The following is a 15,926-nucleotide window of genomic DNA, read 5'->3' on the forward strand; positions in this document are numbered from 1 at the left end:
CATTTCATTTTAAATAAATATGAAGATTTATCAGCATCAACCTCTGAGACAGAATCCTCTGAACCAGAAGAACCATTATCAGAATCAGAATGATGATGTTCATTTAAAAATTCATCTGAAAAATGAGAAGTTTTAAAAGACTTTTTACGTTTACTAGAAGGAGGAATAACAGACATAGCCTTCTTAATGGATTTAGAAACAAAATCTCTTATGTTAACAGGAACACTCTGAGTATTAGATGTTGACAGAACAGCAACAGGTAATGTAACAGTACTAAAGGAAATATTATCTGCATTAACAAGTTTGTCATGACAAACAGTACAAACAACAGCTGGAGGAACAGATACCATAAGTTTACAGTAGATACACTTAGCTTTGGTAGTTCCAGCCCCAGGCAGCGATTTTCTAGAAGTATCTTCTGACTCAGTTTCAACACGGGACATCTTGCAATATGTAATAGAAAAAACAACATATAAAGCAAAATTGATCAAATTCCTTAAATGACAGTTTCAGGAATGGGAAAAAAATGCCAGTGAACAAGCTTCTAGCAACCAGAAGCAATAAAAAATGAGACTTAAATAATGTGGAGACAATAGTGACGCCCATATTTTTTTAGCGCCAAAAATGACGCCCACATTATTTGGCGCCTAAATGTTTTTGGCGCCAAAAATGAGGCCACATCCGGAACGCCGACACTTTTGGCGCAAAAGAACGTCAAAAATGACGCAACTTCCGGCGACACGTATGACGCCGGAAACAGAAAAAAAAAATTTGCGCCAAAAAAGTCCGCGCCAAGAATGACGCAATAAAATGAAGCATTTTCAGCCCCCGCGAGCCTAACAGCCCACAAGAAAAAAGTCAAATTTTTAAGGTAAGAAAAAAATTGATTTATTCATATGCATTATCCCAAATATGAAACTGAAACTGAAATAAGGAATGTTGAACATCCTGAGTCAAGGCAAATAAATGTTTGAATATATATATTTAGAACTTTATAAAAAAGTGCCCAACCATAGCTTAGAGAGTCACAGAAAATAAGATTTACTTACCCCAGGACACTCATCTACATGTTGTAGAAAGCCAAACCAGTACTGAAACAAAAATCAGCAGAGGTAATGGTATATAAATAAGAGTATATAGTCGATCTGAAAAGGGAGGTAAGAGATGAATCTCTACGACCGATAACAGAGAACCTATGAAATAGACCCCGTAGAAGGAGATCATTGAATTCAAATAGGCAATACTCCCTTCACATCCCTCTGACATTCACTGCACGCTGAGAGGAAAACCGGGCTCCAACCTGCTGCGGAGCGCATATCAACGTAGAATCTAGCACAAACTTACTTCACCACCTCCATAGGAGGCAAAGTTTGTAAAACTGATTTGTGGGTGTGGTGAGGGGTGTATTTATAGGCATTTTGAGGTTTGGGAAACTTTGCCCCTCCTGGTAGGAATGTATATCCCATACGTCACTAGCTCATGGACTCTTGCTAATTAGATGAAAGAAATCCTTAGTTGCCTGTAAGTAAAACTTTAAGGCACGGACCACGTCCAAGTTACTTAACAGACGCTCCTTCTTAGAAGAAGGATTAGGACACAAGGAAGGAACAACAATTTCCTGATTAATATTCTTATTCGAAACAACCCTAGGAAGTAACCCAGGTTTGGTACGTAAAAACCACCTTATCAGAATGAAATATGAGATAAGGTGAAGCACACTGTAATGCTGAAAGCTCAGAAACTCTTCGAGCAGAAGAAATAGCAACCAAAACCAGAACTTTCCAAGATATTAGTTTAATATCTATGGAATGCATAGGTTCAAACTGAACCCCTTGCAGAACTCAAAGAACTAAATTCATACTCCAGGGAGGAGTAATAGGTCTAAATACAGGCTTAATTCTAGATAGAGCCTGAGAAAAAGACTGAACATCTGATACATTTGCCAAACGTTTGTGAAACAGAATTGACAAAGCTGAAATTTGTCCCTTTAAGGAACTTGCTGATAAGTCTTTCTCCAATCCTTCTTGGAGAAAAGACAAAATCCTAGGAATCCTAACTTTACTCCATGAGTAACCCTTGGATACACACCAAAAAGATATTTACGCCATATCTTATGATAGATTTTTCTAGTGACAGGCTTTCTAGCCTGTATCAAAGTATTGATAACTGAAAAAGAGAATCCTCGCTTCGATAAAATCAAGTGTTCAATCTCCACGCAGTCAGTTGCAGAGAAATTAGATTTGGATGTTGGAAAGGACCTTGAATGAGAAGGTCCTGTCTCAATGGAAGCTTCCACGGTGGCAGAGAGGACATGTCCACGAGATCCGCATACCAAGTCCTGCGTGGCCACACAGGCGCTATCAGGATCACTGAAGCTCTCTCCTGTTTGATTCGAGCAATCACGCGTGGGAGGAGAGGAAACGGCGGAAACACATAAGCTAGGCTGAACAACCAAGGTACTGCAAAGGCATCTATCAGTTCGGCCTGAGGATCCCTTGACCGGGATCCGTATCTTGGAAGCTTGGCATTCTGACGAGATGCCATCAAAACCAATTCCGGTCTGCCCCATCTGAGAATTGAATGAGGCAAATACCTTCGGGTGAAGTTCCCACTCCCCCAGATGAAAAGTCTGTCAACTTGGAAAATCTGCTTCCCAGTTCTCTACCCCTGGGATGTAGATCGCTGACAGATGACAAGAGTGGGCCTCTGCCCAACTGATTATCTTGGATACTTCTATCATCGCTAAGGAACTCCTTAATCCCCCCTGATGATTAACATATGCCACAGTCGTTATGTTGTCCGACTGAAATCTGATGAATTTGGCCGAAAGCCAACTGAGGCCACGCTTGAAGCGCATTGAATATTGCTCTCAGTTCCAGAATATTGATTGGAAGTAGAGACTCCACCTGAGTCCAAACACCCTGAGACTTCAGGGAGTTCCAAACTGCACCCCAGCCCAGAAGGCTGGCATCTGTTGTCACTATCACCCACGAGGGTCTGCGGAAACAAGTCCCCTGGGACAGATGATCTGGCGACAACCACCAAAGAAGAGAGTTTCTGGTCTCTTGATCCAGAATTATCTTTGGAGATAAATCCACATAATCCCCATTCCACTGACCGAGCTTGCACAGTTGCAGTGGTCTGAGATGAAAGCGAGCAAACGGAACGATGTCCATTGCCGCTACCATTACCTCCATACACTGAGCCACTGATGGCCGAGGAATGGACAGAAGTGCTCGGCAAGTATTCAAAATCTTTGATTTTCTGGCTACCGAGTCTATCAGAGTTCCCAGAAAAGGAACCCTTGTCTGTAGAACAAGTGAACTCTTCTCTATGTTCACCTTCCAGCCGTGAGTTCTCAGAAAAGACAACACTGTGTCTGTGTGAGATTTTGTCAGATGATATGTTAACGCCTCAATCAGAATATCGTCCAGATAAGGCCCCACCGCTATCCCTTGCGATCTGAGAACCGCCAAAAGAGACCCTAGAACCTTTGCGAAGATTCTGGGTGCTGTTGCCAACCCGAAAGGAAGAGCCACGAACTGATAAAGTTTGTCCAAGAAGGCAAACCTTAGAAACCCTTGATGATCTTTGTGGATTGGAATATGAAGGTAAGCATCCTTCAAATCCACGGTAGTCATATATTGACCCTCCTGGATCATTGGCAAAATCGTTCGAATTGTCTCCATCTTGAATGATGGAATTCTTAGAAATTTGTTTAGACACTTGATGTCAAAAATGGGTCTGAACGTTCCCTCTTTGTTAGGGACCACAAATAGATTTGAGTAAAACCCCTGTCCCAATTTTGGAACAGGACAGATTACTCCCATAGTAAAAAGGTCTTTTACACAGCGTAAGAACGCCTCTCTTTATCTGGTTTGCAGATAATTTTGAAAGATGAAATATCCCTCTTGGGAGAAAATCCTTGAATTCCAATTGATAACAGAGGGTTACTATTTCTAGTGCCCAGGAATCCTGAACATCACTTGCCCAAGCCTGAGCAAATAAAGAAAGTCTGCCCCCTACTAGATCCGGTCCCGGATCGGGGGCCACCCCTTCATGCTGCTTTATGGAAGAAGAAGCGGGGGGTCCTCCTTTAAAGTTCAGAAAGGAACGAAAATTATTCTGTTTACCCCTCATTTTAACCAACCTATCCTGAGGTAGGGCATGGCCTCCTGTAATATCAGAAATGATCTCCTTCAATTCTGGCCCAAAAAGGGTCTTACCTTTTTTTTATTATTATTATTTTTATTGAGGCTAAGATCACAATACAATATAGATGTGATACATCAAAAAAAAATGCATAAATACAAGAGAAAAAAAGGGTCTTACCTTTAAAGGGAATAGTTAAAAGCTTATGTTTTGATGACACATCAGCAGACCAAGATTTGAGTCACAATGCTCTATGTGCTAAAATAGCAAATCCTGCATTTTTTGCCGCTAATTTAGCAATTTGAAAAGCGGCATCAGTAATAAAAGAATTAGCTAGCTTAAGAGCCTTAATTCTATCTAGAATGTCATCAAATGGAGTCTCAACCTTAAGAGACTCTTCTAGAGCCTCAAACCAAAAAGCTGCTGCAGTAGTTACTGGAACAATGCAAGCCGTAGGTTTTAAAAGAAATTCCTGATTAACAAATAATTTCTTTAGTAGACCCTCTCATTTCTTATCCATAGGATCCTTGAAAGCACAACTATCCTCAATGGGTATAGTAGTACGCTTAGCTAGGGAAGAAATAGCTCCCTCTACCTTAGGGACCGCTTACCATGAGTCCCGAATGGTATCTGATATAGGAAACATTTTCTTAAAATTAGGAGAGGGAGAAAACTGTATACCTGGTCTATCCCATTCCTTACTAATAATTTCCGAAATTCTCTTAGGAACCGGAAAAACATCAGTGTAAGTAGGAACTTCCAAATATTTATCCATTTTACACAATTTCTCTGGAGGAATCGCAATAGGATCACAATCATCCAGAGTCGCTAAAACCTCCCTAAGCAACAGGCAGAGGTGTTCAAGCTTAAATTTTAATGACATAGCATCCGAATCTGTCTGAGGCAAAACATTCCCTGAATCAGAAATTTCACCCTCAGACAGTAATTCCCTAATCCCCAACTCAGAGCACTGTGAGGGAACATCGGAAATAGCTAATAAAGCATCAGAGGATTCAGTATTTACATTACTACTTGACCTACTGTGTTTACCCTGCAACACTGGTAATTTAGACAATACCTCTGTAAGGGTAGTTAACATAACTGCAGCCATCTGCTGCAGAGTAAAGGAATTAGACGCACTAGAAGTACTAGGCGTTGTTTTTGTGGGCATAAAAGGTTGTGACACTTGGGGAGAATTGGATGGCATATCCTGATTCTCTTCAGACTGGGAATCATCCCTAGGCACACTTACTTTATTTAAAATATGCTTTTTACATTGTAAAGCCCTTTCAGTACAAAAAGTTACACAATGTTAGAGGGGGTTGCACAATAGCTTCTAAACACATAGAACAATGAGAAACATCAATATCAGACATGTTGAACAGACTAGTAATACCACAAAAGTCGTTTAAACACTTATTTATAGCATAAAATAAACATTAGAAAAAATGTGTACTGTGCCTTTAAGAAAAGAAAAAGTGAACAATTTTTCCAAAATGCACAAAAAACGTTAAATTATTCCCAAATTTATATTAATATCGTTGGTTAATCCAAAAATTACTGCACCCAGAAGCAAGGGCAGAAATAAGGCTTTAGAAGTACTTATATCAACATGTAGTCAAAAGACAGATAAAAATACACTCTGCACCTCGCCACAGCTCTGCTGTGGCGCCTACCTGCCCCCAGGGTACTCGAATCAAGTTTCCAACCCTTCAGACCAGCTACACAGTCCAGGAGCCACCGAGTTACTGTTTGCTGCTGCTAAGCCTGAAGAAATTGCGCCAAAATAGGCTCCGCCCCTTAAGGTCAAAAGTTGGAGTAGGCCCAAACAACACCGCATGGAAATGCAGTTTTGCACTAAAGTAAAAATACACACACAATATAACCCTCAAGCATAAAACCAATAAGTTTTAAGTGCCAAAAATAAAAAACATAAAACATTGTTTTTTATATTGTCTCCCATGTCACATAATGCCCAAATATCAACTAATGATAAATATAAAATAGGGACTCCAGTAACACCCCTCGTATTAAAATAGGTTTTACTGCTTACCCCATTCCCATACAGGGAAATAATCCCAGCCAGTTCTGATACACCAAGTCTCCTCAGAAAAAACATAATTTATGCTTACCTGATAAATGTATTTCTCTTGTAGTGTATCCAGTCCACGGATCATCCATTACTTATGGGATATTCTCCTTCCCAACAGGAAGTTGCAAGAAGATCACCCACAGCAGAGCTGCTATATAGCTCTTCCCCTAACTGCCATATCCAGTCATTCGACCGAAACCAACAGAGAAAGGAGAAACCATAGGGTGCAGTGGTGACTGTAGTTTAATTAAATTTTAGACCTGCCTCAAAATGACAGGGCGGGCCGTGGACTGGATACACTACAAGTTTAATAAATTTATCAGGTAAGCATAAATTATGTTTTCTCTTGTTAAGTGTATCCAGTCCACGGATCATCCATTACTTATGGGATACCAATACCAAAGCTAAAGTACACGGATGATGGGAGGGACAAGGCATGGATTAAGCGGAAGGAACCACTGCCTGAAGAACCTTTCTCCCAAAAACAGCCTCCGAAGAAGCAAAAGTATCAAATTTTGAAAATTTTGAAAAAGTGTGAAGCGAAGACCAAGTCGCGGCCTTGCAAATCTGTTCAACAGAGGCCTCATTTTTAAAGGCCCAGGTGGAAGCCACAGCTCTAGTAGAATGAGCTGTAATCCTTTCAGGGGGCTGCTGTCCAGCAGTCTCATAGGCTAGGCGTATAATACTCCGAAGCCAAAAGGAAAGAGAGGTTGCCAAAGCTTTTTGACCTCTCCTCTGTCCAGAATAAACGACAAACAGGGAAGATGTTTGACAAAAATCTTTAGTAGCTTGTAAGTAAAACTTTAAGGCACGGACTACGTCCAGATTATGTAAAAGACGTTCCTTCTTTGAAGAAGGATTAGGACACAATGATGGAACAACAATCTCTTGATTGATATTCTTGTTAGAAACCACCTTAGGTAAAAACCCAGGTTTGGTACGCAGAACTACCTTATCTGCATGAAAAATCAGATAAGGAGAATCACATTGTAAGGCAGATAGCTCAGAGACTCTCCGAGCCAAGGAAAACAGAATTTATGTTTACCTGATAAATTACTTTCTCCAACGGTGTGTCCGGTCCACGGCGTCATCCTTACTTGTGGGATATTCTCTTCCCCAACAGGAAATGGCAAAGAGCCCAGCAAAGCTGGTCACATGATCCCTCCTAGGCTCCGCCTTCCCCAGTCATTCGACCGACGTAAAGGAGGAATATTTGCATAGGAGAAATCATATGATACCGTGGTGACTGTAGTTAAAGAAAATAAATTATCAGACCTGATTAAAAAACCAGGGCGGGCCGTGGACCGGACACACCGTTGGAGAAAGTAATTTATCAGGTAAACATAAATTCTGTTTTCTCCAACATAGGTGTGTCCGGTCCACGGCGTCATCCTTACTTGTGGGAACCAATACCAAAGCTTTAGGACACGGATGAAGGGAGGGAGCAAATCAGGTCACCTAGATGGAAGGCACCACGGCTTGCAAAACCTTTCTCCCAAAAATAGCCTCAGAAGAAGCAAAAGTATCAAATTTGTAAAATTTAGTAAAAGTGTGCAGTGAAGACCAAGTCGCTGCCTTACATATCTGATCAACAGAAGCCTCGTTCTTGAAGGCCCATGTGGAAGCCACAGCCCTAGTGGAATGAGCTGTGATTCTTTCAGGAGGCTGCCGTCCGGCAGTCTCGTAAGCCAATCTGATGATGCTTTTAAGCCAAAAGGAGAGAGAGGTAGAAGTTGCTTTTTGACCTCTCCTTTTACCAGAATAAACAACAAACAAGGAAGATGTTTGTCTAAAATCCTTTGTAGCATCTAAATAGAATTTTAAAGCACGAACTACATCCAAATTGTGCAACAAACGTTCCTTCTTTGAAACTGGATTCGGACACAAAGAAGGCACGACTATCTCCTGGTTAATGTTTTTGTTAGAAACAACTTTCGGAAGAAAACCAGGTTTAGTACGCAAAACCACCTTATCTGCATAGAACACCAGATAAGGAGGAGAACACTGCAGAGCAGATAATTCTGAAACTCTTCTAGCAGAAGAAATTGCAACCAAAAACAAAACTTTCCAAGATAATAACTTAATATCAACGGAATGTAAGGGTTCAAACGGAACCCCCTGAAGAACTGAAAGAACTAAATTGAGACTCCAAGGAGGAGTCAAAGGTTTGTAAACAGGCTTGATTCGAACCAGAGCCTGAACAAAGGCTTGAACATCTGGCACAGCTGCCAGCTTTTTGTGAAGTAACACAGATAAGGCAGAAATCTGTCCCTTCAAAGAACTTGCAGATAATCCTTTCTCCAAACCTTCTTGAAGAAAGGATAGAATCTTAGGAATTTTTATCTTGTCCCAAGGGAATCCTTTAGATTCACACCAACAGATATATTTTTTCCATATTTTGTGGTAGATTTTTCTAGTTACAGGCTTTCTGGCCTGAACAAGAGTATCAATGACAGAATCTGAGAACCCTCGCTTTGATAAGATCAAGCGTTCAATCTCCAGGCAGTCAGTTGGAGTGAGACCAGATTCGGATGTTCGAACGGACCTTGAACAAGAAGGTCCCGTCTCAAAGGTAGCTTCCATGGTGGAGCCGATGACATATTCACCAGGTCTGCATACCAAGTCCTGCGTGGCCACGCAGGAGCTATCAAGATCACCGATGCCCTCTCCTGATTGATCCTGGCTACCAGCCTGGGGATGAGAGGAAACGGCGGGAATACATAAGCTAGTTTGAAGGTCCAAGGTGCTACTAGTGCATCTACTAGAGTCGCCTTGGGATCCCTGGATCTGGACCCGTAGCAAGGAACCTTGAAGTTCTGACGAGAGGCCATCAGATCCATGTCTGGAATGCCCCACAACTGAGTAATTTGGGCAAAGATTTCCGGATGGAGTTCCCACTCCCCCGGATGAAATGTCTGACGACTCAGAAAATCCGCTTCCCAATTTTCCACTCCTGGGATGTGGATTGCAGACAAGTGGCAGGAGTGAGTCTCCGCCCATTGAATGATTTTGGTCACTTCTTCCATCGCCAGGGAACTCCTTGTTCCCCCCTGATGGTTGATGTACGCGACAGTCGTCATGTTGTCTGATTGAAACCGTATGAATTTGGCCTTTGCTAGCTGAGGCCAAGCCTTGAGAGCATTGAATATCGCTCTCAGTTCCAGAATATTTATCGGGAGAAGAGATTCTTCCCGAGACCAAAGACCCTGAGCTTTCAGGGGTCCCCAGACCGCGCCCCAGCCCACCAGACTGGCGTCGGTCGTGACAATGACCCACTCTGGTCTGCGGAAGCTCATCCCCCGTGACAGGTTGTCCAGGGACAGCCACCAACGGAGTGAATCTCTGGTCCTCTGATCTACTTGTATCGTCGGAGACAAGTCTGTATAATCCCCATTCCACTGACTGAGCATGCACAGTTGTAATGGTCTTAGATGAATTCGCGCAAAAGGAACTATGTCCATTGCCGCTACCATCAAACCTATTACTTCCATGCACTGCGCTATGGAAGGAAGAGGAACAGAATGAAGTACTTGACAAGAGTTTAGAAGTTTTGATTTTCTGGCTTCTGTCAGAAAAATCCTCATTTCTAAGGAGTCTATTATTGTTCCCAAGAAGGGAACCCTTGTTGACGGAGATAGAGAACTTTTTTCTACGTTCACTTTCCACCCGTGAGATCTGAGAAAGGCCAGGACAATGTCCGTGTGAGCCTTTGCTTGTGGAAGGGACGACGCTTGAATCAGAATGTCGTCCAAGTAAGGTACTACTGCAATGCCCCTTGGTCTTAGCACCGCTAGAAGGGACCCTAGTACCTTTGTGAAAATTCTTGGAGCAGTGGCTAATCCGAACGGAAGTGCCACAAACTGGTAATGCTTGTCCAGGAATGCGAACCTTAGGAACCGATGATGTTCCTTGTGGATAGGAATATGTAGATACGCATCCTTTAAATCCACCGTGGTCATGAATTGACCTTCCTGGATGGAAGGAAGAATTGTTCGAATGGTTTCCATTTTGAACGATGGAACCTTGAGAAACTTGTTTAGGATCCTGAGATCTAAGATTGGTCTGAATGTTCCCTCTTTTTTGGGAACTACGAACAGATTGGAGTAGAACCCCATCCCTTGTTCTCCTAATGGAACAGGATGAATCACTCCCATTTTTAACAGGTCTTCTACACAATGTAAGAATGCCTGTTTTTTTATGTGGTCTGAAGACAATTGAGACCTGTGGAACCTCCCCCTTGGGGGAAGCCCCTTGAATTCCAGAAGATAACCTTGGGAGACTATTTCTAGCGCCCAAGGATCCAGAACATCTCTTGCCCAAGCCTGAGCGAAGAGAGAGAGTCTGCCCCCCACCAGATCCGGTCCCGGATCGGGGGCCAACATCTCATGCTGTCTTGGTAGCAGTGGCAGGTTTCTTGGCCTGCTTTCCTTTGTTCCAGCCTTGCATTGGCCTCCAGGCTGGCTTGGCTTGAGAAGTATTACCCTCTTGCTTAGAGGACGTAGCACTTGGGGCTGGTCCGTTTCTGCGAAAGGGACGAAAATTAGGTTTATTTTTGGCCTTGAAAGACCTATCCTGAGGAAGGGCGTGGCCCTTGCCCCCAGTGATATCAGAAATAATCTCTTTCAAGTCAGGGCCAAACAGCGTTTTCCCCTTGAAAGGAATGTTAAGCAATTTGTTCTTGGAAGACGCATCCGCTGACCAAGATTTTAGCCAAAGCGCTCTGCGCGCCACAATAGCAAACCCAGAATTTTTCGCCGCTAATCTAGCCAATTGCAAAGTGGCGTCTAGGGTGAAAGAGTTAGCCAATTTGAGAGCATGAATTCTGTCCAAAATCTCCTCATAAGAAGAATCTTTATTGAGCGCCTTTTCTAGTTCATCGAACCAGAAACACGCTGCTGTAGTGACAGGAACAATGCATGAAATTGGTTGTAGAAGGTAACCTTGCTGAACAAACATCTTTTTAAGCAAACCCTCTAATTTTTTATCCATAGGATCTTTGAAAGCACAACTATCTTCTATGGGTATAGTGGTGCGTTTGTTTAGAGTAGAAACCGCCCCCTCGACCTTGGGGACTGTCTGCCATAAGTCCATTCTGGGGTCGACCATAGGAAACAATTTCTTAAATATAGGGGGAGGGACGAAAGGTATGCCGGGCCTTTCCCATTCTTTATTTACAATGTCCGCCACCCGCTTGGGTATAGGAAAAGCTTTGGGGGGCCCCGGGACCTCTAGGAACTTGTCCATTTTACATAATTTCTCTGGAATGACCAAATTCTCACAATCATCCAGAGTAGATAACACCTCCTTAAGCAGGGCGCGGAGATGTTCCAATTTAAATTTAAATGTAATCACATCAGGTTCAGCTTGTTGAGAAATTTTCCCTGAATCTGAAATTTCTCCCTCAGACAAAACCTCCCTGGCCCCCTCAGACTGGTGTAGGGGCACTTCAGAACCAATATCATCAGCGTCCTCATGCTCTTCAGTATTTTCTAAAACAGAGCAGTCGCGCTTTCGCTGATAAGTGGGCATTTTGGCTAAAATGTTTTTGATAGAATTATCCATTACAGCCGTTAATTGTTGCATAGTAAGGAGTATTGGCGCACTAGATGTACTAGGGGCCTCCTGTGTGGGCAAGACTGGTGTAGACGAAGGAGGGGATGATGCAGTACCATGCTTACTCCCCTCACTTGAGGAATCATCTTGGGCATCATTTTCTCTAAATTTTGTGTCACATAAATCACATCTATTTAAATGAGAAGGAACCTTGGCTTCCCCACATACAGAACACAGTCTATCCGGTAGTTCAGACATGTTAAACAGGCATAAACTTGATAACAAAGTACAAAAAACGTTTTAAAATAAAACCGTTACTGTCACTTTAAATTTTAAACTGAACACACTTTATTACTGCAAATGTGAAAAAGTATGAAGGAATTGTTCAAAATTCACCAAAATTTCACCACAGTGTCTTAAAGCCTTAAAAGTATTGCACACCAAATTTGAAAGCTTTAACTCTTAAAATAACGGAACCGGAGCCGTTTTTATATTTAACCCCTTTACAGTCCCTGGTATCTGCTTTGCTGAGACCCAACCAAGCCCAAAGGGGAATACGATACCAAATGACGCCTTCAGAAAGTCTTTTCTGTGTATCAGAGCTCCTCACACATGAATCTGCATGTCATGCTTCCTAAAAACAAGTGCGCAATAGAGGCGCGAAAATGAGGCTCTGCCTATGATTAGGGAAAGCCCCTAGAGGATAAGGTGTCCAATACAGTGCCTGCCGGTTATTTTACATAATTCCCAAGAATAAAATAATTCCTCAAAGCTATGAAGTATAAAATATGTTTATATATCAATCGTTTTAGCCCAGAAAATGTCTACAGTCTTAAAAGCCCTTGTGAAGCCCTTTTTTTTCTTATGTAATAAAAATGGCTTACCGGATCCCATAGGGAAAATGACAGCTTCCAGCATTACATCGTCTTGTTAGAAATGTGTCATACCTCAAGCAGCAAAAGTCTGCTCACTGTTTCCCCCAACTGAAGTTAATTCCTCTCAACAGTCCTGTGTGGAAACAGCCATCGATTTTAGTAACGGTTGCTAAAATCATTTTCCTCTTACAAACAGAAATCTTCATCACCTTTCTGTTTCAGAGTAAATAGTACATACCAGCACTATTTTAAAATAACAAACTCTTGATTGAATAATAAAAACTACAGTTAAACACCAAAAAACTCTAAGCCATCTCCGTGGAGATGTTGCCTGTACAACGGCAAAGAGAATGACTGGGGAAGGCGGAGCCTAGGAGGGATCATGTGACCAGCTTTGCTGGGCTCTTTGCCATTTCCTGTTGGGGAAGAGAATATCCCACAAGTAAGGATGACGCCGTGGACCGGACACACCTATGTTGGAGAAATAGCCATCAAAAACAGAACTTTCCAAGATAAAAGCTTAATATCAATGGAATGAAGGGGTTCAAACGGAACTCCTTGAAGAACTTTAAGAACCAAGTGTAAGCTCCATGGGGGAGCAACAGGTTTAAACACAGGCTTAATTCTAACCAAAGCCTGACAAAATGCCTGGACGTCTGGAACTTCTGCCAGACGCTTGTGCAAAAGAATAGACAGAGCAGAAATCTGTCCCTTTAAGGAACTAGCTGATAATCCTTTGTCCAAACCCTCTTGGAGAAAGGACAATATCCTAGGAATCCTAACCTTACTCCATGAGTAATTCTTGGATTCACACCAGTAAAGATATGTACGCCATATCTTGTGATAGATTTTCCTGGTAACAGGCTTTCGTGCCTGTATTAAGGTATCAATGACTGACTCGGAGAAGCCACGCTTTGATAGAATCAAGCGTTCAATCTCCATGCAGTCAGTCTCAGAGAAATTAGATTTGGATGATTGAAAGGACCTTGTATTAGAAGGTCCTGTCTTAGAGGCAGAGTCCATGGTGGAAAGGATGACATGTCCACTAGGTCTGCATACCAGGTCCTGCATGGCCACGCAGGCGCTATTAGAATCACCGATGCTCTCTCCTGTTTGATTTTGGCAATCAGTCGAGGGAGCAGAGGAAACGATGGAAACACATAGGACAGGTTGAAGAACCAAGGCGCTGCTAGAGCATCTATCAGCGTCGCTTCTGGGTCCCTGGACCTGGATCCGTAACAAGGAAGCTTGGCGTTCTGGCGAGACGCCATGAGATCCAACTCTGGTTTGCCCCAACGATGAATCAACTGAGCAAACACCTCCGGATGGAGTTCCCACTCCCCCGGGTGAAAAGTCTGACGACTTAGAAAATCCGCCTCCCAGTTCTCCACGCCTGGGATATGGATTGCTGACAGGTGGCAAGAGTGAGAGACTTCTAACATCGCTAGGGAACTCCTGGTTCCCCCTTGATGGTTGATGTAAACTAAGTATAAAACACCACTCTCCTCTTACGACCTCCATCTTTGTTGAGGGTTGCAAGAGAATGACTGGATATGGCAGTTAGGGGAGGAGCTATATAGCAGCTCTGCTGTGGGTGATCCTCTTGCAACTTCCTGTTGGGAAAGAGAATATCCCATAAGTAATGGATGATCCGTGGACTGGATACACTTAACAAGAGAAAAAGGCTGCACACACCTTAAGGCTGCTTGTAGCATGAAACCGGTCTCCACACTGAAGATGTCTCATGGTTACCTTCATAAGTCTTGTGGGAACCAGCGTGGATCTTAGTTACAAATGCTAAGATCATCAAACCTCAGGGCAGAAATCTTCTTCCATATACCCATGAGGAAAATAGTATGCACCGGTACCATTTAAAATAAAAAACTTCTTGATTGAAGAAACTAAAACTAACACCACACTTTACCATGTCTTCCTAGTATAACACAGGCAAAGAGAAGGACAGGGGGTGGAGGGGCTATATATATATATATATATATATATATATATACACATATACATACACACACAGCTCTGCTGTGGTGCTCTTTGCCACTTCCTGTTAGCAGGAGGTTAATATCCCACAAGTAAGCATGAAATCCATGGACTCGTCATATCTTTGTAAAAGAAATTAATTTGAGAAGTAAAGAAAATGTCCAAATGAAAATAGAGCATATTCATTTTACACTTTAATAATTGTTTAAAAAAAAAGCACAGTACCCAGTAGGTCAAGAGGATTTGATCGGAACATTGCTGCAGTACCTGTACTTTCTTCCTTACGTCCTGAAGATGTTGCTCTAGCATTTGTTGTTTCTCAGTAACAACAGCTGCAGTTGGATGGGAGGCCGGTCCACCTTGCTGCAAGGAACAAAAATATGTAACCCCACAGAAAAAGATATAACCGAACATATAAATCTGTAAATATATGCATTGGGTACAAAATGATCATCCAGTGTCCATAAAAGGGGCAATAATAAAATGCTCTAATGTGCTTGATAATTATTATTGCACTATTGCTTCAACACAACGGTGATCTAAAGGGGATACTGAACCCAATTTTATTTTTCTATCATGATTAAGATAGAGCATGCAATTTTAAGCAACTTTCTGATTTACTCCTATTATCAATTTTTCCCTCATTCTCGTGGTATCTTTATTTGAAAAAACAGCTTACAAGCCGGCCCATCTTTGGTTCAGACCCTGGATAGCACTTGCTGATTGGTGGTTACATTTAGCCACTAATTGCCAAGCGCTATACAGGTGCAGAAGCAAATATGGGCCGGCTCGTAAGCTTACATTCCTGCTTATTCAAATAAACATACCAAGAGAACAAATAAAAATTGATAAGAGGAGAAATTAGGAAGTTGCTTAAAAATTGCATGCTCTATCTGACTCATGAAAGAAAAAAATGTGGGTTCAGTGTCCCTTTAACTCCCGCAAAAGGTTTAAACATTTAGTCAAAGTGAACTCTGGACAGGCAATTCACTACTAGTCACAGGAACACAGCCACTAATCAAACAAAGGACAGCATATGTATGTAGCTGGCAATCCGTGTCCAGCTCAGGTTATCTGGAGAAAACTTTAACCACGTTTCATTGGTTAAATATAGTTTAGTTAAAGCAATACTACTTTCCCTTTGCTGCTTTGTTTCTATTAGTAACAGGCATTCCAGAGATATCAAAAGAGACTAAAGGCAAACAAAATCAAATGCTTCATATGTATTTTTTTAAAAATTTATTGTATAATAAAAACTAATC

The 15,926-nt window shown here is 42.0% G+C and overlaps 1 protein-coding gene across 4 annotated transcripts in view; it reads right to left on the minus strand.

The window, feature by feature from the left end:
- STAT3 (signal transducer and activator of transcription 3) overlaps positions 1 to 15,926 on the minus strand; it is a 600,544-nt gene that overhangs the window by 454,394 nt on the left and 130,224 nt on the right. For all 4 annotated transcript variants that reach the window (XM_053699116.1, XM_053699126.1, XM_053699099.1 and 1 more), the window contains exon 5: positions 14,932 to 15,027. In XM_053699116.1, coding sequence (XP_053555091.1) covers positions 14,932 to 15,027 — 96 coding nt within the window. The remainder of the gene's footprint in view (positions 1 to 14,931; positions 15,028 to 15,926) is intronic.

The sequence above is a fragment of the Bombina bombina genome, chromosome 1, assembly GCF_027579735.1.
Source record: "Bombina bombina isolate aBomBom1 chromosome 1, aBomBom1.pri, whole genome shotgun sequence".
In the NCBI taxonomy this organism is placed as follows: Eukaryota; Metazoa; Chordata; class Amphibia; order Anura; family Bombinatoridae; genus Bombina; species Bombina bombina.